At 43.9% G+C, this 24,093-nt stretch overlaps 1 protein-coding gene across 1 annotated transcript; it reads left to right on the forward strand.

The window, feature by feature from the left end:
- The first annotated feature begins 1,005 nt into the window (after nt 1–1,005).
- On the forward strand, nt 1,006–10,769 carry LOC133367649 (vomeronasal type-2 receptor 26-like). The gene is made up of 4 exons (XM_061591746.1): nt 1,006–1,269; nt 5,230–5,457; nt 6,453–6,579; nt 9,865–10,769. Exons 1-4 carry the CDS (start codon nt 1,006–1,008, stop codon nt 10,767–10,769), a joined length of 1,524 nt encoding a protein of 507 aa, XP_061447730.1.
- Nucleotides 10,770–24,093: the final 13,324 nt, after the last annotated feature.

A 24,093-nucleotide genomic window follows, 5' to 3' on the forward strand; every position in this document is an offset into this window, starting at 1 on the left:
GCTGTCTTTGCTTCCAAATTGATCACAAGGCTTTCAGAGGACCTAGACTTGATTTAGAGCAAGCCTGATTCATCTTAGACATCTCCTGAATCTCTCCAAACAAGCATAATTTGGCCTGGGATACAGGATTAATCTAAATCTGATCCATATCCAGAATTTACAGACACAAATGGTTGTATCCATGGTTATACTCAGAGTAGACTCACTGAAAAGAATAAGACTAAGTTAATCATGTTCATTAATTGCCATGGGTCTTTTCTGTGAGTATGACTAAGATATAACCCTGACACACATATACAACCATACTTTGGGCGGATTGCTGTTCTTGGTATATAAGGGAATTGACAAATACAGTTTATTAAGCCCTAGAATGATCCCAAGGCATTTAAACCATTTAGTTCTTGATGGGAGGAATATCTGTTTCAGATAATTCTTCAGTATATTATGCAGCCACGAGAGTGGTTGTATACTATAGTCAGCGGGGATTTTTCACATTCTGCAATGTTAAATGGAAAATATCCCCCCATGCCATTCTGAGGCTTCCCATAAGCTCATTTCAAAACAAAACCTTACAAAACTTATAGTTCTGAACTCAGAGACACTTGCTTGTTACCAAATTCTTCCAAGATACACAGCAAGTGGATTGGACTGTGAAAGACCAACCCAAATTGTGTTTGCATTTTGACAACTTTGTAGGGCAGTACAATATCTCAGAGACGAGTTCTGGTCTCCTGCTCCCCTGGTGCATTCACTATAGCTGCCCAATTTCCCTGCTTTTTAAAGTTTGGTAGAAATATCTGTGGGCTATAGGCACATTCTTAAACCGCAAGGTTTTTTGCCTATTAGTGAATTATCTTCTATGGTTCTAAGGTTCACCTTAGGGTTGACAGCATTTGAATTAATGATGATGACATGTACAAATGCATTTCTGTTATTGTTGTGGCTATTTTATTAAACACCTGTAATCCTTATTACAGTTCAGTGCCTAAGAACTACCAGCATATAATGGCCTTAACATTTGCTGTGAAAGAGATCAATGAGAATCCCACAATCTTGTCAAATATATCTCTGGGATTCCACATCCTCAATAGCTACTTGACTGCAAGAATGGCCTGTAAAGCCACTCTGAGCATCCTTTCATCAAAACAGAGGTTTGTCCCCAACTTCAGGTGTCACAAGCAGAACAATCTGATAGCAATCATTGGAGGATGTTTCTCTGAGATCTCTGTCAATGTGGCTGTCATTTCAGCGATCTACAAGACTCCACAGGTAAGCTTTGTGCATGAGCGTATGGAGCTTTCACAGTTGTGCCATACCACTTGATTTTAGGAAACCATTTGACAAAGTTCCTCATGATGCTTTGATAATCAAATTGATTAAATGCAGGCTTCATGATGATAGCAGATTGTGGACTCACAGCACATTGGAAAATTTTATGCAAGGATTGCCCATCAGTTACTAGGAATATGCCCCCCAATCTGATTTGGGCCCCAGTTTGGTGATCCAAATTGGCCCCAACCCTCCCTGGGATAGTATAGCCTCATCCTTCATCCTGCTCCTACCAAATACTTCACATCACATGGATGGAGGTTTTGAGTGGGTTGGTAGAGGTGCCTATCTAGGGACTGTCAACATTTTTTCTCAGTGACTTACATGAAGGGGTAGAGAATATCTTTATCAAATTTTCAGATATGGTAAAATTAGAAGGGATTGCTAACATCCCAGGAGACAGGAATACTATTTAACCTTGATTTAACCTTGATTTAAATTTACATAAATAATTTCAACAAAGGCAAATGTTTATTCAAAAATTGCATTCAGTAATACATGTGCAAATGATCTCAGAATCACAATTGATCAAAAGCTAATCATAAGTCAGTAGTGAAATGACGCATAGTGAGACGCTATAACAGAAAGAAGCTGGAGAAGGCCACAAAGAAACCAAGAAGCTGAACTGGAGAGTTTGGATTCCTAAGTATTAGCTTAGTAAAGTGGAACAGTCCAGAATAAGTCTGCCTATTGGTCTTTTAACTCTCTAAATCAAACTTTTTTAAAAAAATTGTGGAGTGGGGGTCCCTAAGATTTTTTCCCCTGAATCTGTTAAATGTTTACCTCTGAGCAAAAGCACACATTATTTTGGAAATAATTGGTCTAAGGCCTTGTTAGTCACTCCATACCAGAAAGCCATAACATTCTAACCCCAAATTGGGCCAATTCAAGCCCAAATAGCATAAAAGCTGTTAGTGGAAACAGACCAGGATGGGGATGGGCAGAAGCTCTTGGTGATAGTTATGAAGTTAAGCAGGGACTGCTTTGGACAGTTTGCTTGCTTCCTTTCCCAGGGCAAGAAAGATTGTCAGGATTATAGAACAGAGGTTCTATGGAGAAAAGTTGAAGGAACAGGGGATCTTAATCCTGGAAAAGAGCAAATTAAGAAATCTACCAAGCATATAGATAGAGGTGATCCAGTGGACATAGTGTACTTAGACTTTCAAAAAGCGTTTGACAAGGTACCTCACCAAAGGCTTCTGAGGAAGCTTAGCAGTCATGGAATAAGAGGAGAGGTCCTCTTGTGGATAAGGAATTGGTTAAGAAGCCGAAAGCAGAGAGTAGGAATAAATGGACAGTTCTCCCAATGGAGGGCTGTAGAAAGTGGAGTCACTCAAGGATCGGTATTGGGACCTGTACTTTTCAACTTGTTCATTAATGACCTAGAATTAGGAGTGAGCAGTGAAGTGGCCAAGTTTGCTGACGACACTAAATTGTTCAGGGTTGTTAAAACAAAAAGGGATTGCGAAGAGCTCATCTCTCCAAACTGAGTGAATGGGCGGAAAAATGGCAAATGCAATTCAATATAAACAAGTGTAAAATTATGCATATTGGAGCAAAAAATCTTAATTTCACATATACGCTCATGGGGTCTGAACTGGCGGTGACCGACCAGGAGAGAGACCTCGGGGTTGTGGTGGACAGCATGATGAAAATGTCGACCCAGTGTGCGGCAGCTGTGAAAAAGGCAAATTCCATGCTAGCAATAATTAGGAAAGGTATTGAAAATAAAACAGCCGATATCATAATGCCGTTGTATAAATCTATGGTGCGGCCGCATTTGGAATACTGTGTACAGTTCTGGTCGCCTCATCTCAGAAAGGATATTATAGAGTTGGAAAAGGTTCAGAAGAGGGCAACCAGAATGATCAAGGGGATGGAGCGACTCCCTTACGAGGAAAGGTTGCAGCATTTGGGGCTTTTTAGTTTAGAGAAAAGGCGGGTCAGAGGAGACATGATAGAAGTGTATAAAACTATGCATGGCATTGAGAAAGTGGATAGATAAAAGTTCTTCTCCCTCTCTCATAATACTAGAACTCGTGGACATTCAAAGAAGCTGAATGTTGGAAGATTCAGGACAGACAAAAGGAAGTACTTCTTTACTCAGCGCATAGTTAAACTATGGAATTTGCTCCCACAAGATGCAGTAATGGCCACCAGCTTGGATGGCTTTAAAAGAAGATTAGACAAATTCATGGAGGACAGGGCTATCAATGGCTACTAGCCATGATGGCTGTGCTCTGCCACCCTAGTCAGAGGCAGCATGCTTCTGAAAACCAGTTGCCAGAAGCCTCAGGAGGGGAGAGTGTTCTTGCACTCGGGTCCTGCTTGCGGGCTTCTCCCAGGCACCTGGTTGGCCACTGTGAGAACAGGATTCTGGACTAGATGGGCCACTGGCCTGATCCAGCAGGCTGTTCTTATGTTCTTATGTTCTTATGACATTATAGCATTTCTCAAATTCCAAAATGCCTGTAACACAGAAGAAGATGAAAGCTTTTTCTATGGAACCCCAAAGGACAGGACTAGATTTTGTGATGTGTAGGCTCCCTACCTCTAGAGGTCTTAAACAGAGGTTAGGGAAAAATCTGTTGGGAATGGTCCAATTCTGGATTTCCAGCATCACGCAGAGTGTGGGTCTAGATGAGCTACAGAACCCACTGCACCTCTCTACTTCTAAGATATAACATTCTCTCCATCCAAAAATATCTAAATACATTTTATTTCAGCTTACCTATGGATCATTTTTGCCACTACAAGGTTCCAAAATGCTATTCCCATTTTTGTACCAAATGGTACCCACTGAAGCCCACCAGCAAGTGGGAGTTGTACGATTACTTCAGCATTTTGGATGGACATGGGTTGGGGTTGGGGCTGTGGATGATGACAAAGGGGACCGGTTCTTACAGACAATGGTCCCTATGCTTTCCCAGAATGGAATCTGTTATGCCTTCATAAAGAGACTGCCAAAGTGGAATTATGTAGATAATATGATAGATGTGCTTTTACAGCACTGGAAAACCTATGAAGTTATCATTCAGATGAAAGCCAGTGTATTCTTTATCTACGGAGAACCTCCATCCTTTCAGATTGTGAGGATATTTCTGTTTTTAGCATCCCATTTGGATTTGCCTCCTCTCAGTAAAGTGTGGATTGTTACATCCCACTGGGATTTCACATCAGTGTCCTTTCAAAAGACTTGGGATATGCAAATATTCCATGGTTCCATATCCTTCACTGCTCACTCAAATCAACCATTAGGATTCCAAAAGTTTATTAAGAGGATAAGACCTTCCTGGTCCAAAAGAGATGGTTTTATCCAGGACTTCTGGAAGCAGGCATTCAGCTGTTCAATAAAAATCTCAAAGGAGCCAGAGGAAGATGAAGAGAAAACTTGCACTGGGGAGGAGAAACTGGAGAGCATTCCTGGTGTTTTGTTTGAAATGAAGATGACTGGCCACAGCTACAGTATCTACAATGCTGTCTATGCTGTGGCACATGCTTTGCAGGCCATATACGAAAATATCTTTAAACACAGAAGGCTGTTTAAAGATTGGAGATTAGTATTTCAGAATTTGCAACCATGGCAGGTAATTGCAATTCAATACATGATCCAGAAGTAAATGGAAACTTTGACCTCTCTAAAAAAGTTCCATCAAAATCGTTTTGTTTTTATTTTTGTTTTGTTGCTGGCATTTATAAATCCAATTGGATAATCAATGGACAATATAAAATAGTGCATTTGAAATTCAGACAAATGAAGGAAATTGCCAGCTAGAAATATAGAGTCAGCACATGTTCTGTACAAAAATAAATTAAAAGAGTATGGCAAGCCATTGTGAAGCTCATTGAAATAGTTTGAAGACGTAGGTATCCCTTTCTTGATATTCTCTTTGAATTTAGGTCCATCCCTTTCTAAGGCACATCATATTCAACAACAGTGCTGGAGACACAGTGAGCTTTGATGACAATGGAGAATTCGTTGCAGGTTTTGATGTTACAAATTGGCTGATGTTTCCCAATGGCTCTGTGGTCAGAGTAAAAGTTGGAAGACTGGAACCTCAGGCTCCTCCAGGCAAAGAGCTAACCATCCATGATGATCATATTGTGTGGCATCAAAGCTTTAATCAGGTGAGGTACTGAACATGATCATACACAGAAACAGTGAACATGAGGACAGCTGTACACGTAATCTATACTGACATTTTTGAAGAGTTAATCCATCTATTTACTTTTACATTCACCACATGTACAATCATTCACACAAACGTCTGTGCATGTGTATAGGCTCCTTGTGCCTGTATACAGAATAACATGTGAACAGCCCTATAGCAACAAAATATTGAGCATAGAAGGGAGAAAATGTCAATTAGGCTAGTTCATCATTCTGTCTGTTCTTCAGATACTGAATTATGCTGGCTAGCATTCTTGAAAAATACCCCCAAAGTCTATAGATTCTGCCTTTCTTTCTAAAGATAGAAAGACTGATGATACCCAATTTGAGGCTTCACGTGCATTATCTCATATTCCTGAGATGGTCTAGGTTTATTTCTGGCTTCATTATTTCATCTTTATTTTTTAAAAAGGTCACAGAAGGAAACCATGCCCCCAACAATTGCTCTTTTGTAACCATTTTATGTCAAAAGAGACAGTTTTGGTGGTTTCTTATAACATGGTATTTCAATCCCTCTTTAATCCTGCTAAAAAGTCAGACTCTCTTCATGCTTCCTAAACTAGGTGTCTTCTGCAAAGGTCCTTTATCATCTTGCTACTTATTTCTGTGTTCCAGGCATAAGAGCAATGGTCATCCCCACTGTTCGTCATCGAACCAATTCAACGGATTAATGAAGCTGAATTCTTATTAGGTGTGGACTGAGCAGCTCTGCAGAGGTTTTGACTTTATACATTTCTTTTCTTTTGTAAATCATCTCTGTAGAGAAGAACATTTGCTCAGACAGTATCCCACACCATCACCAATTATGGTTTTCCTTTTGAAGCGAACTTCAGCGGAGAGACAGTACTATCACACTGTGTAATCTGAAACTCACCCCAGTATTTGCTGACCTGCACTTTGGGGGGGGGAGAAACCTCTCTTGTTGGTAATCATCTTTCATGTTTCTGTGCAGGTGCTGCCAGTTTCTACGTGCAATGACAACTGCTATCCTGGCTCCAGCAGGAAAAAGAAGGAAGGAGAGAAATTTTGCTGCTATGACTGTGCTCCATGTCCGGAAGGGAGGATCTCACATCAAAAGGGTGGGAGGCATAATGCAAAGACATATAAAGCAATTTCTGTAACAAAATATGTTATTTATTTATGCGTTTACCTGTTCAGAGTATGTTTGGGAATTAGGTGTGTGACCTGTTCTGGGAGGGATTGCACTCCCCCTGAAGGAACAGGTTCATTGTCTGGGCATATTCCTGGATTCCAACTTGTCACCGGAGTCTCAAGTGGCTTCTGTGGCTACAGTGCTTATGCACAGCTTAGGCTGATGCATCAGATATGGTTGTGACTGGCCTAGAATAGCCTAGTCTCAGTTGTCCATGTTCTGGTTACAAGTGCCTGTACGCTAATGCTAGGAGCCTCTGAACCAAGATGGGAGAACTGGAGTGCTTGGTCTTAGAGGAGAGCATTGATATAGTGAGCATAACGGAGACCTGGTGGAATGGAGAAAAACAGTGGGATACGGTTATCCCTGGATATAAACTATATTGGAAGGACAGGGAAGGACGTATTGGTGGCAGAGTCGCTCTATACGTGAAAGAAGGCATTGAATCCAGCAAGCTGGAAACCCCAAAAGAGGCGGACTCCTCCACAGAATTGTTGTGGGTGGTGATACCATGCCCCAGGAGGGACTTAATACTGGGAACGATCTATCGTCCCCCTGATCAAAATGCTCAGGGAGACCTTGAGATGAGATATGAAATTGAGGAAGCATCCAAACTAGGAAATGTGGTAGTAATGGGTGACTTCAACTACCTGGACATAGACTGGCCGCATATGTGTTCCAGTCATAACAAAGAAGCAAAGTTTCTAGATATTCTAAATGACTATTCCCTAGACCAGTTGGTCATGGAACCGACCAGAGGGATGGCAACCCTGGACTTAATCTTCAGTGGGGACCAGGACCTGGTGCGACAATATAAAAACTGACAAATCACCGGGCCTGGATGGCATCCACCCGAGAGTTCTCAAAGAACTCAAATGTGAAATTGCTGATCTGCTAACTAAAATATGTAACTTGTCCCTCGGGTCCTCCTCCGTGCCTGAGGACTGGAAAGTGGCAAATGTAACGCCAATCTTCAAAAAGGGATCCAGAGGGGATCCCGGAAATTACAGGCCAGTTAGCTTAACTTCTGTCCCTGGAAAACTGGTAGAAAGTATTATTAAAGCTAGATTAACTAAGCACATAGAAGAACAAGCCTTGCTGAAGCAGAGCCAGCATGGCTTCTGTAAGGGAAAGTCCTGTCTCAGTAACCTATTAGAATTCTTTGAGAGTGTCAACAAGCATATCGATACAGGTGATCCAGTGGACATAGTGTACTTAGACTTTCAAAAAGCGTTTGACAAGGTACCTCACCAAAGACTTCTGAGGAAGCTTAGCAGTCATGGAATAAGAGGAGAGGTCCTCTTGTGGATAAGGAATTGGTTAAGAAGCAGAAAGCAGAGAGTAGGAATAAACGGACAGTTCTCCCAATGGAGGGCTGTAGAAAGTGGAGTCCCTCAAGGATCGGTATTGGGACCTGTACTTTTCAACTTGTTCATTAATGACCTGGAATTAGGAGTGAGCAGTGAAGTGGCCAAGTTTGCTGACGACACTAAATTGTTCAGGGTTGTTAAAACAAAAAGGGATTGCGAAGAGCTCCAAAAAGACCTTTCCAAACTGAGTGAATGGGCGGAAAAATGGCAAATGCAATTCAATATAAACAAGTGTAAAGTTATGCATATTGGAGCAAAAAATCTGAATTTCACATATACGCTCATGGGGTCTGAACTGGCGGTGACCGACCAGGAGAGAGACCTCAGGGTTGTAGTGGACAGCACGATGAAAATGTCGACCCAGTGTGCAGAAGCTGTGAAAAAGGCAAATTCCATGCTAGCGATAATTAGGAAAGGTATTGAAAATAAAACAGCTGATGTCATCATGCCGTTGTATAAATCTATGGTGCGGCCGCATTTGGAATACTGTGTACAGTTCTGGTCGCCTCATCTCAAAAAGGATATTATAGAGTTGGAAAAGGTTCAGAGGAGGGCAACCAGAATGATCAGGGGGGTGGAGTGACTCCTTTACGAGGAAAGGTTGCAGCATTTGGGGCTTTTTAGTTTAGAGAAAAGGCGGGTCAGAGGAGACATGATAGAAGTGTATAAAATTATGCATGGCATTGAGAACGTGGATAGAGAAAAGTTTTTCTCCCTCTCTCATAATACTAGAACTCGTGGACATTCAAAGAAGCTGAATGTTGGAAGATTCAGGACAGACCAAAGGAAGTACTTCTTTACTTAGCGCATAGTTAAACTATGGAATTTGCTCCCACAAGATGCAGTAATGGCCACCAGCTTGGATGGCTTTAAAAGAAGATTAGGAGGACAGGGCTATCAATGGCTACTAGCCATGATGGCTGTGCTGTGCCACGCTAGTCAGAGGCAGCATGCTTCTGAAAACCAGTTGCCGGAAGCCTCAGGAGGGGAGAGTGTTCTTGCACTCGGGTCCTGCTTGCGGGCTTCCCCCAGGCACCTGGTTGGCCACTGTGAGAACAGGATGCTGGACTAGATGGGCCACTGGCCTGATCCAGCAGGCTCTTCTTATGTTCTTATGTTCTTATGGTGACCTCCCATCTGGGCTACTACAATGTTCTGTGGGGGGGGGCTGCCATTGAAGATGATCTAGAAGCTGCAAGATATAGTCTGAAGATGGTCTGAAGGCTGCAGAATTCTGCTAGTGGAGAATGTGGCTGCTAGGCTGATAAGTGGGGCTTCCCATGGGATCATGTGAACCGTATCCATCGCAGCCTCTTCCCCATTATCAACCATCTTCAACCCTAGAATTGGCAGGTGAGGCCTTGGTGGTGGTGACATCATTGGGGGTTAACCAGTTGGCACTGACCTGTGGCAGGACCTTTTCAGTGGTGATATGTCTGCCTTGGTGAAGTGTGTGTATCTTCCTCATTAATGATTTCCAGAATGATACTGTTCCTGGCAACCATGACTGAATGTTCCTAATTGTTTTATATCATTGATATGTTTGCCACCGTGGACTTCTTCAGAAGAACAGGCAGGATATAAATTGAATAAATAGCAATAACTATCTGTTGCACAAATACAATGGTAGTTTATTTTTTTAAGAATATACATAAATAAAGATTTTTAATCAATGTTTAAAGAAAAACTCTGGCTAATGTTTGGCTGCCAGGTAAAAGAACTGCAAGAGCACAAAAGGATGCATTCTCACTAGTTTTTATAACAGACTTCCTTAGAGAGATGTTGTTCAACATTTAGAAATACTTAAAACGCTGATCTTCTTCTGTGTTCTTCTTTTAAAGACATGGATGCCTGCATCAATTGTCCAGAAGAAGAGTATCCAAATGAGGATCAAACTCAGTGCATTCCAAGAGTTCTAATTTACCTTTCATACAAAGAAGATTTAGGGATCATCTTAGTTATCATAGCTATTTTTTTATCGTTCCTCACCACTTTAGTCCTTCGAACTTTTGTGAAGCACAAGGACACTCCCATTGTCAAAGCCAACAACCGGACCCTCACCTACATCCTCCTCATTTCCCTCCTCCTTTGCTTCCTCTGCTCATTGTTGTTCATTGGACAGCCTGGAAATATGACCTGTCTTCTGCGACAAACAGCCTTTGGCATTATCTTCTCTTTGGCCCTTTCCTCTGTGTTGGCAAAGACCATCACTGTGGTTCTGGCATTCATGGCAACCAAACCACGATCCAGGATGAGGAAATGGGTGGGGAAAGGATTGGCAAATTATATTGTCCTTTCCTGCACCTTTATTCAAGCAGGGATTTGTGTTATTTGGTTAAGTACTTCACCTCCATTCCCAGATAAGGACATGCACTCATTGCATGGTAAAATCATTCTGGAATGTAATGAGAGTTCAGCTACCATGTTTTATTGTGTCTTGGGTTACATGGGCTCCCTGGCCATAATCAGCTTCCTTGTGGCTTTCCTCGCAAGGAAGTTACCTGACAGTTTCAATGAGGCCAAATTCATCACTTTCAGCATGCTGGTGTTTTGCAGTGTCTGGTTGTCTTTTGTTCCAACCTACCTGAGCACCAAAGGAAAATACATGGTGGCTGTGGAGATCTTCTCTATCTTGGCCTCCAGTGCTGGATTACTGGGCTGCATCTTTTGCCCTAAATGTTACATCATTGTACTGAGGCCAGAGCTGAACAACAGGGAGCAGCTGAGGAGGAGAGAAAAGGAATGAAAGAATATAAGTCTGTCTCTTAATTTTATTCTTATATACATATATATTACATTGGAAATGCTAATTATAGGGATGTCATCAGAATTGCAGCATGGGTGCTTGCTTCAGCAAACATATTGGCTCAAATTCTTGTGAGCAGACTTGAACCAGGCACAACCCACCTCAAGTTGTCTGCCTCCAATTCCAAATGTGAAGAGAAAAAAAACTTAACTTTTGGGTCTGTGATAGGATTGCATCTATCAGCTCCTTCTAAATGCTAGAAGTCAACTGTGTTTGCTAATAAATAGGAAGTCACACAGTGGTGCTGTGTGTGTTTTTCCCACCAGAGATCTTGGGGGGGGGTTCATTATCCTTACAGAAAAGACTCTGCCAACATCATTGTACTTTACATCTCCTTCAGTTTAAAAAACAGTTGCAAGGGAAAGAGAGGCCATGCAAGCCTATTCTATCTTTAAAGGAGCAACTGGTGTAATCTGATACTCCAGTGTGAGGTTTTTCCTTTGGTGTTTAGGATTCCATAGAGATTTGGACCTCTTTGGTATTCAAATGGAGTCCAGATCTTGCTTAAGAGTTAAGACACTGGTGTTTATGTGATGATGAGTGAACATGGCATGGTGGAAGAATTACAAAATTAAGACTTCTTGTGGACACAGAAAACAATTACCTTTCTTTCAACTAGTTTATGCCTGTTTTGCTTCTGTATGAACTGTATATTTTTAGGTTAACAGTTCAAGGACAGTTGTTACACCTGAGGCCAGCTTCAGAACAGGTCAACTCCGGAAACTTTTTTCAGTGCTCAGAGTGAACTATGGCAAGGTGAAGAGATAGCCAAGTTCCAGAATGAGGAAATGGATGAGGAAAAGTTTGGAAACTTTACTAACCTTTCCTGCTCTTTTATTGAAACAGGAATTTGCAAGGTTTGGCTCAATAGTTCACCTCCATTCCAAAATATAGACAGGTACTCTTTCAATGAAAACACCATATATTTGTGTGATAGTTGATATTAAAATATAATTCTAAAGCTTAATAAATAAAACTTTTCAAGAAATTTTAATCGAATTTTTTTAAATTTTCATTAATAACCATTCAGTGCCATCCTTGGGTTGAATCAGGTCAAGACAACTCCAGATTGTCCTCAGTTGTGTCAGGCCACCTGGAGGAATCTGGAGATGTCTGTCAGGATTGGGCAGGAATGCTGCAGATCCCAGCAAAATGCTACTTTGCAAGTGCTTTCTCCCTCGGTGGTGAGTGGAGGATTCAAACCTGCAGGGGGCATGGCACTCCTTCACAAGCCCCTTCTATGCAGGGAACATACTTGTGAGCCATCACTCCACCAGAATGAATGCTCTGCACCCCAACTAATTAAAATCAATCAATAAATATTATCCCCAGTCTCTGAACTGATTCAAGTCTCCTTGGGTGTTCTCTGGGTTAACCCAGGCAGCAGCCGAAGCCTTCTTTTTCTATGAGAGCTCAGGCTCACAGGGGAGGCCCAGAAGTGTTCTGTCAAGAGGCCAAGTCCCTGTTGTAGTAGCTTTGTGAGCTGTTAACTCTGCAGGTACCTAGTTCCAACTGGAGGGTTGTAGATATCATTCTAAAATAAAGAGCAAACATAATACTTTCTCATCAGAATGCATGGAGGGGCTCATGGGTCCCAGCAGTATGTCCCTGCCAGTCATTGTTGCCATACAGTCTACCATGCTGCCACTGCCATGATTCCCTATTGTCTGCATTGCCAATGAACATTAGAAGAAGACATTAGGTTTATACAGCTGGAGGTCCTCCATTCAAGGAATCATCCTTGCATAGAGGTTATATAAGGGGTATTCACACGTTACTCTGTACCCAGGTACAAGCCCCCTGTACCTGGGTACAGCTGCTCTTGAGAAAGAGTCTACACGTGGTGATTTCAAAAATCACCACGTGTACAGGCATCCTGAAAAAAGCCCTCTTCTGCTCACGTGGTGATTCTCCCTGCATGCTGTCCCCGGGGAGCTGATCGTGAGCAATTAGTTTTTCTCCCGGGGGACAGCCTGAGCCTTCCTTTTAGCAGCAGCAGCAGCAGCCAATCAGAAGTGGGCTGAAGGAAATGTCAGTTGCCGGAGCCATGGAGAGGGAAAGAAGAATAAAGCTAAAATGGAGGCAAGGGAAGGGAAGGGAGACCAGCCTGAAGCAAGGAATGAGCTTGAGGGAAGGAAAGAGTTAAAAAATGGGGGGGGAGCTTTGAAGGACTCACTGCAATTTTTAAAAGGTCTACTCAGAAGTAAGTCCCACTGAGTGCAGTGCTTCTGTGTGCTGGCAATGAGTGAGTTTGAGGGAAGGACAGAGGGAGAAAATGGAGAGGAGAGAGCTTTGCAGGATTCACATTTGAATTTTAAAATGTCTACTCAGAAGTAAATCCTACTGAGTTCAATGGGGCTTACTCCCAGGTAAGTGGAGTGGAGCTTCTGTGTGAGCAATGAGCTTCAAGGGAAGAAAGGAGGAAAAATGTCTACTCAGAAGTAAATCCCACTGAGTTCAATGGGGCTTACTCACAGGTAAGTGGAGTTAGGATTGCCTAAAAAAAGCAAGTGTTCTGCCAGAGAAGCTAGAGCTGTTGGCAGCGGTGTATTGATTGCGTGTGCCCAGCAGGATAGAGCAAGTTGAAAGGATACCCACACACAGGCCGTTAATTGTTAAGAGTCTTTTACTGACAGGATTTCGTAAAGGAACGGTTACAATACAGATACAAATACTTTCCTTTACTCTCCAAACACCCCCACACCTTGTAGTTTCTTTTTCAAGGCTTTATAGTCTGGGTTTGCTCTGTGCCAGCTGCAGCCTCTGCTGTGAGCTGTCCTTGAGCTGCTGCACACCTTAACCCTTTACTTGTCTTTCATTTCTGGCTTTCTGGAAAACTAGACAGATAGACTCCTCAGCAGCCTACAGCTCCCACCTTTTCCATAAAGACACAGTTTTATTCTTTTTGTTTCACAATTACAGTCAGTACATACCAAGCTTAATAACCATTCGGTTGTATTTCTCCTCACATATTGGTTTGGTCATGACATCTGCCAACATATCATTCGTGTTACAGTAACTCAATGTGATAAATCCTTGCTGTATGCATACTTTTATGTGGTGGTATCTTACACTGATGTTTTTTGTGCGCTTGGTGTTCGCTTCTGACGTTGCCAATCTAATGCATGTCTGATTGTCTTCATAAACCAGTATCGGCTTCTTGACTTCTATACACAGTTCCTGTGTTAGGTGTTTGAACCATTGCAGTTCGTTGCACGCGGTAGACAAACTAACGTATTCAGCTTCTGAGCTGGATATCGCAACTACCGCTTGCCTCCTGCTACACCAGTCGATTACAGACCTGTGTAGTAGTATCACAATGCCAGTGGTGGACTTACAGCTCGTTAGTTCACCCGCATGGTCTGCGTCCACATAACATTCCATGCCACCCTTTCCTTGTCCAGACATAACCAGCCCCTTCTTGCTCGTGCCCTTAAGGTATCTGAGCACTCTCTTAACGCCTTGCCAATCATGTTCTGTTGGTGTTTCTACCTTCCTGCTTAAGATGCTAACTGCATTGCAAATGTCAGGGCGTGTTACCTTCACCAAATATTGTAACTTGCCCATAATGTGTCTGTATAGATCCGGGTTCGTACATGGTATCTCGTTTGTTTCCTGTTGGAATGAGACAGTCATGGGTGTACTCACTGGTTTACATTCAGACATGCCACATATATCTAGCATCTGCTTTATTTTCTCTTCCTGTCGCAGCATAAAGCTACCGTCTTCGCTACGTATCATGTCAGTTCCTAGGTAATGAGTTACTGGCCCCAAACACTTTGTATCCATGTGTTGTTTGAGGCTGTTATGGAAGATTATCTCATCATTCTCATCGTGGAAAATATACAAGATATCATCCACATACACAGAACAATACGTGGTTTTGGTTCCACTGTTCTTTACATACACACATACATCTGCAATGCATCTTCTAAACCCCATAGACTTCAAAACTTTGTCTAACTTCGTGTTCCAACATCTTGCACTCTGACGAAGGCCGTATAAAGATTTGTGCAACTTGCAGACTAGCCCCGGTTTTGTTACAAACCCTGGAGGCTGTTCCATATATATCTCCTCCTGTAGGTCTCCATGCAAGAAGGCAGTACCTATATCATAATGGTACACTTTCATGTTCTTCATCGCAGCTATCTTAAGCAGTAGTCTTATAGATTTATGCTTAACGACTGGGGCAAAGACATCGTCATAGTCAGTACCATACTGCTGTGTAAACCCTTTGGCTACTAAGCGCACTCTATATCTTTGCACTTCCCCTGTGCTAGTCTTTTTTCTCTTAAATACCCACTTGCAGCCAATTGCCTTCTTTCCTGTGGGAAGATTGCCCAAGGTCCATGTACCGTTTTTGTCCATGGCATTTAGCTCCTCATGCATGGCTGCCTGCCATTTGGCCTGCTCAGCCTCAGACAACCGCCTGATGTCATTGATGCTGGAGGGGTCCTCCCGTATCACATCAATTGATGTTAAAGCGGTAATGAATGCCAGAGATGATTCTATCACTGGGCACGTCATTGGTACGCATTCTGGGCTTTTGCTAACATCCCTTTGTGTTGTCACCTTGTCTTCCACCCCTTTAACAAACCTCAAAAAACCCAGTTTGATATAGTGCGTTCTTGAGATACCCTCTCAAACAGAGTTTGTCCCCTTTCCTTATCTCACATGTCCCTTGTCTAAACGTGACGATATATCCCATTGCGTTCAGTTTCGTAACAGACATGATATTACTTTCTAAGCCTGGTACATATAATACATCAGTCATTACAGTGTTAAGTACGCTTAACTTTACAGTTCCCCTTCCCTTGCGTGCCATCCGCAAGCACAACATCCTCTTTCATGGGAAGTGTAGTTTTGAATAATGTTTTGTCCTTTATCATACTGTGGATAGCGCCTGAGTCTACAACCCATTCAGTGCAATCTCTGTCCTCTTTTCTTGAACCTGATACTCTGACTGTGTGTACTTTCGAAGGCTTCCTTCCTTGTCATTTCCGCTTCGCGTCAGTCTCTTTGTAGATGAGTTTTAGAACCACAGGCATAGCAGGCCTTTAGTCCGAAAGATCGTGCTTCTGTGTCCTGAAAGTTTAGCTTTCTGCTTTCCTTTTTCTCATTTCGCTCCCTTCCTTTGGCTTCCTTTCGTCTCTCCCACTCCTGTAGCAGTTTGCCCGATACGTACTCGACTGTCAGACCCTCATCTGGCATAGCTTCCAACGAGCTTACAATCGGATCCCAGGACAAAATCAGTGAAGAGAGAATTATGTACACTTGTTGCAACTGTGTGTGCACCACATTCCTTTCTTGCAGCTCCGCAAACAGTTTCTTTATCTCCAATAAATGGGCAGACATTGTCCCGTCATCAGGCATTTTCATCTGATAGAGTCTGCGTGCTAAACGGATTTTACTGCTGGCTTTTTTCTTATGTGAACCTCGTTTGATGCAGTCCATATAAGCCTCGCTGTCGGCTTATCTTGTATATGCAGCAACTGGGAATCATCTACTGCCAAGATGATAAACGCCCTTGCTCTTTCATCCATTCGAATCCATGGAGCCGGTTGCTGTTCCGCCGGTGGGTCTGTCACAATCACCTGCCATAAATCTTCCTTAGTAAGGAACGCTTGCATCCTTAATCGCCAACAGGAATAGTTTCATTGCGTGAGCCTTTCCAAAGGCATCCTGGCTGAAAGAGAAACTGCCATGCCTGCAGCCACATCTCCTGAACTCTTCTGGACACTATTCCATCTTTCTTCCTTGGCATTGTGGACAAGCTGCGCTTTCTAAGCCTCTGGGCTTGCTGGGTTGTGCTGGGCCCATAACCCTTGTTGGCAGCGGTGTATTGATTGCGTGTGCCCAGCAGTATAGAGCAAGTTGAAAGGATACCCACACACAGGCCATTAATTGTTAAGAGTCTTTTACTGACAGGATTTCGTACAGGAACGGTTACAATACAGATACGAATACTTTCCTTTACTCTCCTAACACCCCCACACCTTGTAGTTTCTCTTTCAAGGCTTTATAGTCTGGGTTTGCTCTGTGCCAGCTGCAGCCTCTGCTGTGAGCTGTCCTTGAGCTGCTGCACACCTTAACCCTTTACTTGTCTTTCATTTCTGGCTTTCTGGAAAACTAGACAGATAGACTCCTCAGCAGCCTACAAGAGCTAGGCAAGCACTGTTTACATTGTTAAAGTACAATCCTAACCCCATGCCTACTCTAAAGTAAATTCCATTCAGTTTGGTGGGACTTACTCTCAGGTAAGAAGCATTAGGATTCCAGCCTCTTAAAATAAACAGTTGGGGGGGGCAGAGAAAGGGAGGGGAGTTTGCCTCTGTGTCTGCTCACAGTCCAGTCCAGTCCTAGCCATGTTTACTCAGAAGTAAGTTCCACTGAGTTTAATGGGGCTTACTCCTGAAGTGAATGTGAATATACAATTACAGCCTTTAACTTCTAAATTCAATCCTTTCCTTTAAATACTAGGTGATTTATCAACAAATATTATAAAATTTATAATGTCTGTTAAATGTTCAATGTGTCATCACATGATTCTTATTGTTGCTTGTTATGAGTAGTACACCTACTATTCATCATAGTGCCACAAATAGATTCCAAAACTTGCTCCAACCCCCCTGTGCAGGTAATGAATAATAGCTGCTATCACAACTACAATAATAAAATAACTTAATGGCTATGTTCACCGCCCAGAGAGCTATTGCTAGTCGGGCGGTATATAAGTCTAATAAATAAATAAACACATTGTTCAGAAATGATAGCTATCAATAGATAATATAAATTTTGGGTAATAGCTATCCCTTGTATCTTAACAACATAATCCCAAGCAGGTTTATTGAAAGTAACTTTCACAGTTAAATGGAGCTTACTCTCAAGTAATTGGGCAAAGGATTGTAGCCTTAATCTTATTTAATATCTTATTTCCTTTACGTCTCAACTTTCTTGCAAAGAGCTCAGTGTGGAATACATAGTCCTGCACCTCTCAAATATATCCTCAGAATAGCCCTATGAGGTAGTTTAGGCTGAGAAGGTGACTAGCCCAGAAGTCACCCAGTGAGTTTCATGGCTGAATTAGGGTTTGAATCCAGGTCTCCCAGGCCCTAGCCCAGTACTCTTATCACTACACCACACTGGCTTTTGTAGAACTTGTACACTATAATACCTCTATAATTCCGATATACATTACCCACTATACTTCTCTTCCTTGGTCTTTTAAAACCTATTGAAATCAATGGTAAGGTAAATTCTGTTGTGTGTTTTCTATTTCCTCCTAAAGATCAAGAAAGAGAAATGTAGCCAAGACTCTTCAATAATTTGATGACATAGGTCAGCAGTGATACATGGGGGGGGAGAATGGCAGTGGCACAGAGATGGCAAGGTTGGGAGTACTTTGGTGGAATGCAGCACAAGCTTGCAGGTGTGTGCCCACGTGCTGCAGGATGGTGGTGCCACTAGCCCTGAACTTGCAGGCACCTTGTCTCATTCAGTGAGTGGCAATGTTGCCATTACTGAGACAGCACTGCTATTGCAGAGTCAGGGATCCACCCTGCGTTTTACTAGAACCTCAAGAACCACCCACTGCAGCCAGCTGCAAAAGACGTACATCTAGTATGAAAGAACATGGTGTCTGAGAAGCTGCTGAGCACAGGGTTATCAGAACTGAGATGAGCTCACAGTCTTTCCACACATAGATCTATTCCTACTTTCCACAAGTATTAATTTCAGTTGTCAAATTCAATCCTTTCCATTAGAAACTGCTGTCAGAAGTAGCTGCATCACATGGTTTTATGGTAACACAAACCTGCCTTGTAGGCTTGTAATGTTTTGATTATTTATTTATTTATTATTTGATTTATATCCTGCCCTTCCAGCAGGAGCCCAGGGTGGTAGCTACTCTATGGTTCGGATGGTTAGACTTCATGGTTAGACTAGATCAGGATCTAATACTCTAGATCAGGATGGTTAGACTTCAGGTTTTTGGTATTGATTTTTTTATTATTACAAAAACCATCCACCAACCAGAGCAAGCCACAAAATGTATGCACTTAAGAGTTAAATAATTCTTAGCCCCGGAATTTGTTTGGAGTTCCAAAAGTGAACTGAGCTCACAGTCTTTCCACACAAAAATCCACTCAGATTACCCCCCACTTTCTTCATTTCAGCAGTATAATGGTGGGGTGGTCATTTTCTTGTTTTCATTGTGAAACAGGAGTCTGAAATCCTCACTGATCTTCTGTGAGTCATCCTGAGATACACCAATACATTTTGATCTACGTTCTGCCCACCCTGCATTTAAAGTGCTGTCCAAAAGCTAAATATTATGACATAGATCAGTGGTTCCCAACCTGGGGTGTGTGAAGTAATCTGGAAGGGGCTGCGAACAGTAAAGAAATTAATTATTATTATTTTTAAAAAGTCTTCACTCCCTGGACACTGTCTGCTCCCCATTGCCGCTGCAGATGATACTGCTGTAGCCTGGAAAGCCCAACTGTTAAATAATGTTCCTCACATTTATATTTTGAGTGTAGTTTTGTGTATTAAAACGCATGATATCCTCAAGAAAGAATCAGGTGGACCATGTTGGAAGAATAGTTTCAGTTCATAATCTTTTAAGCAGCTTGTTTTTGTTGCAGCCCCCTCAAAATATTTTCATATATAAATATTCAATATATTTAGGTCTGCACTTTCATACACTTATCTATGAGTAAGTCCTATTGATCTCTATAGGACTGTATAGACATGTATAGGATTGTTCCATGAAAGCCTACATCAAAACCCATACATACTCTATTAACAGGCAATGAAAAATGCAATATTTTAATAACTATAATTATGATAGTTACAGGTTAGTATTTTCTTTTTAAAAGTTGGTGTTTTGATTTTAAAAACTTGAGAATCTGCAGGAAAAATGAAAAGAGTCAAACTACATTCCTACATGGACTACATGTAGTCAAACTACATGGACAGATCACTGCTTGCTGAAGTTTAGACTTTCAGTGACCTTTTCCCTCCACAAGGATGGGGGACCTATTAAATTGGTCCGCCCCCGGAGACTAATGAATCCTGAATGTTTTCAAAGGGCTCTGGGGGTTTTTCCGGCTGATAGGACCGGCGCTCCTGTCGAAGCCCTGGCTAATCTGTGGAATGCGGAGATGGCCCGGGCTGTCGACACAATCGCTCCTGCGCGCCCTCTCCTTTGCAGAGCTCATTCAGCTCCTTGGTATACTCCAGAGTTGAGAGCGATGAAGCAAGATAGGAGGCGGCTTGAGCGGAGATGGAGACGAACTCCCGACGAATACAATTATACGCTGGTCTGTGATTCCATCAAGCGGTATGTAGGAGCGGTGAGGGCGGCGAAAAAACAACACTTCACCGCCACTATTAAGGCATCTCTCTCCCGCCCAGCGGAGCTTTTTAGAGTCGTCCGAGGGCTACTCCATCTAGGCCTGCAGGACACTGTAGATACATCGGTGGCCCGCTGCAATGAGTTTGCTGAGCACTTCCAGCATAAGATCTTACGCATCCGTCGGGACCTAGACTCTCATTTTATAGCAGTTAACCCTTGTGAAGTGTCTGGAGCACAGTCTTATCATGTTTTGTTGGATGAGTTTCAGTCGGTTCAGTTCGAGGACGTGGACAAGTTGCTTGGACAGGTACGTGCAACCACTTCGGTACTAGATCCTTGCCCCTCTTGGCTAATAAAAACTAGCAAGGAGGGAACAGTTGGCTGGGCCAAGGAAGTGATAAATGCCTCCTTGCGAGAGGGAGTGGTCCCCGGTTGTCTGAAAGAGGCAGCAGTGAGACCACTCCTGAAAAAGCCTTCCCTGGACCCAGAGGATTTCAGCAGCTACAGACTAGTGGCAAACGTTCCATTCCTGGGCAAGATCTTGGAACGAGTGGTTGCTGACCAGCTCCAGGCACTATTGGATGAAACCGATTATCTAGATCCATTTCAATTGGGGTTCAGGCCTGGTTTTGGCACTGAGACGGCCTTGGTCGCCCTGTTTGATGACCTATGCCGGGAGAGAGACAGAGGGAGTGTAACTCTGTCGATCCTCCTTGATCTCTCAGCGGCTTTTGATACCATCGACCATGGTATCCTTCTGGAGAGGCTTGCGGAGTTGGGAGTTGGAGGCACTGCATGGCAGTGGTTCCGCTCCTACTTGGCGGGCCATCTCCAGAAGATAGTGCTTGGGGAACATTGCTCGACACCATGGGCACTCCAATGTGGGGTCCTGCAGGGTTCGGTTTTGTCTCCCATGCTTTTTAACATCTATATGAAGCCGTTGGGTGCGGTCATCAGGAGTTTTGGAGTGCGTTGTCACCAGTATGCTGATGACACGCAGCTCTACTTCTCCTTTTCATCCTCTTCAGGTGAGACGGTCAATGTGCTGAACCGTTGCCTGGACGCGACAATGGACTGGATGAGAACTAACAAACTGAGACTCAATCCTGATAAGACTGAGATGCTGTTGGTGGATGGTTTCTCCAATCAGATGGTGGATACATATCCTGTCCTGGACGGGGTTACACTCCCCCTAAAGGAACAGGTTCGTAGTCTGGGAGTCGTTCTAGACTCTTCCCTGTCACTTGAGGCTCATGTAGCCTTGGTGGCACCGAATGTGTTCTACCAACTTCGGTTGGTAGCCCAGCTACGTCCCTACCTGACTAAGGAGGATCTTACATCAGTAGTACATGCTCTGGTAACCTCACGTTTGGATTACTGTAATGCGCTCTACGTAGGGCTACCTCTGAAGACGGTTCGGAAGCTACAGCTGGTGCAAAATGCGGTGGCCAGACTGCTAACAAGAACGAAGCGATCGGACCATATAACACCTGTTCTGGCCCGCTTGCACTGGCTTCCAATACGCTTCCGGGCCAGATTCAAAGTGTTGGTATTAACCTACAAATCCTTATATGGCGCGGGACCACGATATCTGTCGGAACGCCTCTCCCGTTATGAACCGGCTCGTACACTATGGTCTGCTACGAAGGCCCTCCTCCGGGTCCCGACCCATAGGGAGGCCTGGAGGGTGGTGACAAGATCTAGGGCCTTCTCAGTGGTGGCCCCCGAACTATGGAATAGTCTCCCCGAGGAGGTGCGCTTGGCGCCGACCCTATCATCATTTCGGCGCCAAGTTAAAACCTTTCTCTTCTCCGAGGCATTTTAATTTTCTGTTATGATGGTAATGATTGTAATTTGATCTTAGTTATGCAGTTTTTAGATTGTGAAATTTGATTTTAGATTGTGATGCTTTTGTATTTTCCTGTATTTTATTGTATTTATGTTCACCGCCCAGAGAGCTATTGCTAGTCGGGCGGTATATAAGTTTTAAAATTAAATAATAAATAAATAAATACATTCCTGTTTCTGCCAACACACTTTCTATTGAATGCACCCCTTGACAAGAAACAGTTTCAGGAAGTATAACAAAGCCAGCATGCCTTGCCTTGTTGCCGGTAAAAGGGAATTGCTTCAATGGCGCATTTAATAAATGTCATTGAAGCCATTTTCTTTCCCTGGCAGCAACCCCGCTCCGCACCCGGGACTTATCGGGTCACGGGGCGTAGTTTGTGGCCCGGAGTGAATCCCGAGCCTCCATCTTGGAAGAGGGCAAGCGCGCCGGACTGACATGATGTCATCACGGCGCGCTGCCAGATTGGGCGGGGCAACCGAGCTTATTTAAGCTCGCGCCAGCTGCCCCCTCTCCCTCTTCATAATTTGTGGCAGTTCGGGCCTGCGCTCCCGGCGTTGTACTCGACGCCATTTTGGAGAGCGCGAGGCAGCAACAACGGCGCCATTTTAAGGTGCATGAGGCCTCGGCGTCTGCCTTGTTCAGGCCACACTGCTCTGGCCTCAGGGCCTTATTCAGCCATGCTTGCGCCGCCAATCGGCTCCATGACGCGGCGGGCCTTCCCTGCTGGGCTCTCTCGGCGACAGCAACAGCGGTCGGCGGCGCGGCGGGCCTTTCTCTTCGGCGGGCCTTCATGTAGGACTCTCTGGCTCCGTGGTTGCAGTAGCAACAGCGGGCAGTGGCGCGGCGGCCCCCCACCTCAGGCGCGGCAGTGCCAGTTTACAAGCACTCTTCCCCCCCAGTGTCGTTCTTAATGACTCCTGGAGCCATGGCAGCTGGCCACAGACCTGGGTTCAGGAAGGCTGGACTAGAGATTTGACTCTCCTGGAATTTTTTCCAATAGTGGTGGCAGTGCATCTTTGGCCGGACAGGCTGCACGATTCCACAGTCCACTTTTGGTGTGACAACCTGTCCATGGTGCACGTTATTAACTCCTTGTCATCAAAGAACCCCAGAGTCATGCACCTAGTACAGGCTTTTGTTTTACAATGTCTCCAGTTTAACATTCTGTTTCTGGCACGCCACGTCCCGGGTATTGATAACGGTATTGCTGATGCTCTGTCACGGAATCAGATGGAGAGATTTTGCCACCTGGCACCGTGGGCCAAGGCTCAGCCGGACGTGGTCCCGCCAGACCTATGGGAGATTGGCAGCTTGAGTCGGAGAGGGCGATAAGCCTGTCCATTGCGCCCAGTACTATGGCCAGCTACCAGAGAGCAGGGAGGGAGCTATTAGCTTTCAGGGCCGAAAGGGGATACATTCAGCGGTGGCCCATTCCAGTGGCGCACCTCATAGAGTTTTGTGTGGAAGGCAGAAGGAAGGGCCTTGCTGTCAAGACTATTAGAGGTAAGCTCTCTGGCCTTTCCTTTTTGGCCAAGTCACACGGTTTGCAGGACTTTTCAGCTGACTTCTGACTTCGTAAGATGTTGGAATGCTGGGCACGGGAACACCCCACCAATCCAGATTCTCGCTCCCCTATGCACCCGGAACTTTTATTAGGGCTCCTGATGCAATTGGAGTATTTATGTTCCTCAGCTTTTGAGGTATTGCTTTTTCAGGCAGCCGCACTTACATTATTCTTTGGAGCTTTTAGGATTAGTGAGGTGCTGGCGGGGTCTAAGACTGACATCTCTTCCCGGGCCTTTTTACTGTCTGGTTTTAGTTGGAAGGGGGGACAAGCTGCCCTACAGTTGCGATGGTCAAAGACTGACCAGCGCAGGAGGGGACATATGTTCCTGCTTTCCCCCTCACAGCTGCACGAGATTTGCCCTGTAACCGCATTAAAAAAAATTCTGGCAGTCCAGGGACAACAGCCCGGCTACTTGTTTACACATAAGGATGGTCAACCCCTTTCCAGATTTCAGTTTTGGGTGGTTACCAGGACAGCCCTTGGTAAT

The sequence above is a fragment of the Rhineura floridana genome, chromosome 11 (assembly GCF_030035675.1).
Source record: "Rhineura floridana isolate rRhiFlo1 chromosome 11, rRhiFlo1.hap2, whole genome shotgun sequence".
NCBI lineage: Eukaryota > Metazoa > Chordata > Lepidosauria > Squamata > Rhineuridae > Rhineura > Rhineura floridana.

Excerpts from the sequence above, each read along its gene's own strand:
- LOC133367649 (XM_061591746.1), top strand. The coding sequence starts at position 1,006 with ATGGCCTTAACATTTGCTGTGAAAGAGATCAATGAGAATCCCACAATC. Across the intron at positions 1,270-5,229 it reads CGATCTACAAGACTCCACAG|GTCCATCCCTTTCTAAGGCA; the intron begins GTAAGCTTTGTG and ends CTTTGAATTTAG. Across the intron at positions 6,580-9,864 it reads GAGGATCTCACATCAAAAGG|ACATGGATGCCTGCATCAAT; the intron begins GTGGGAGGCATA and ends CTTCTTTTAAAG.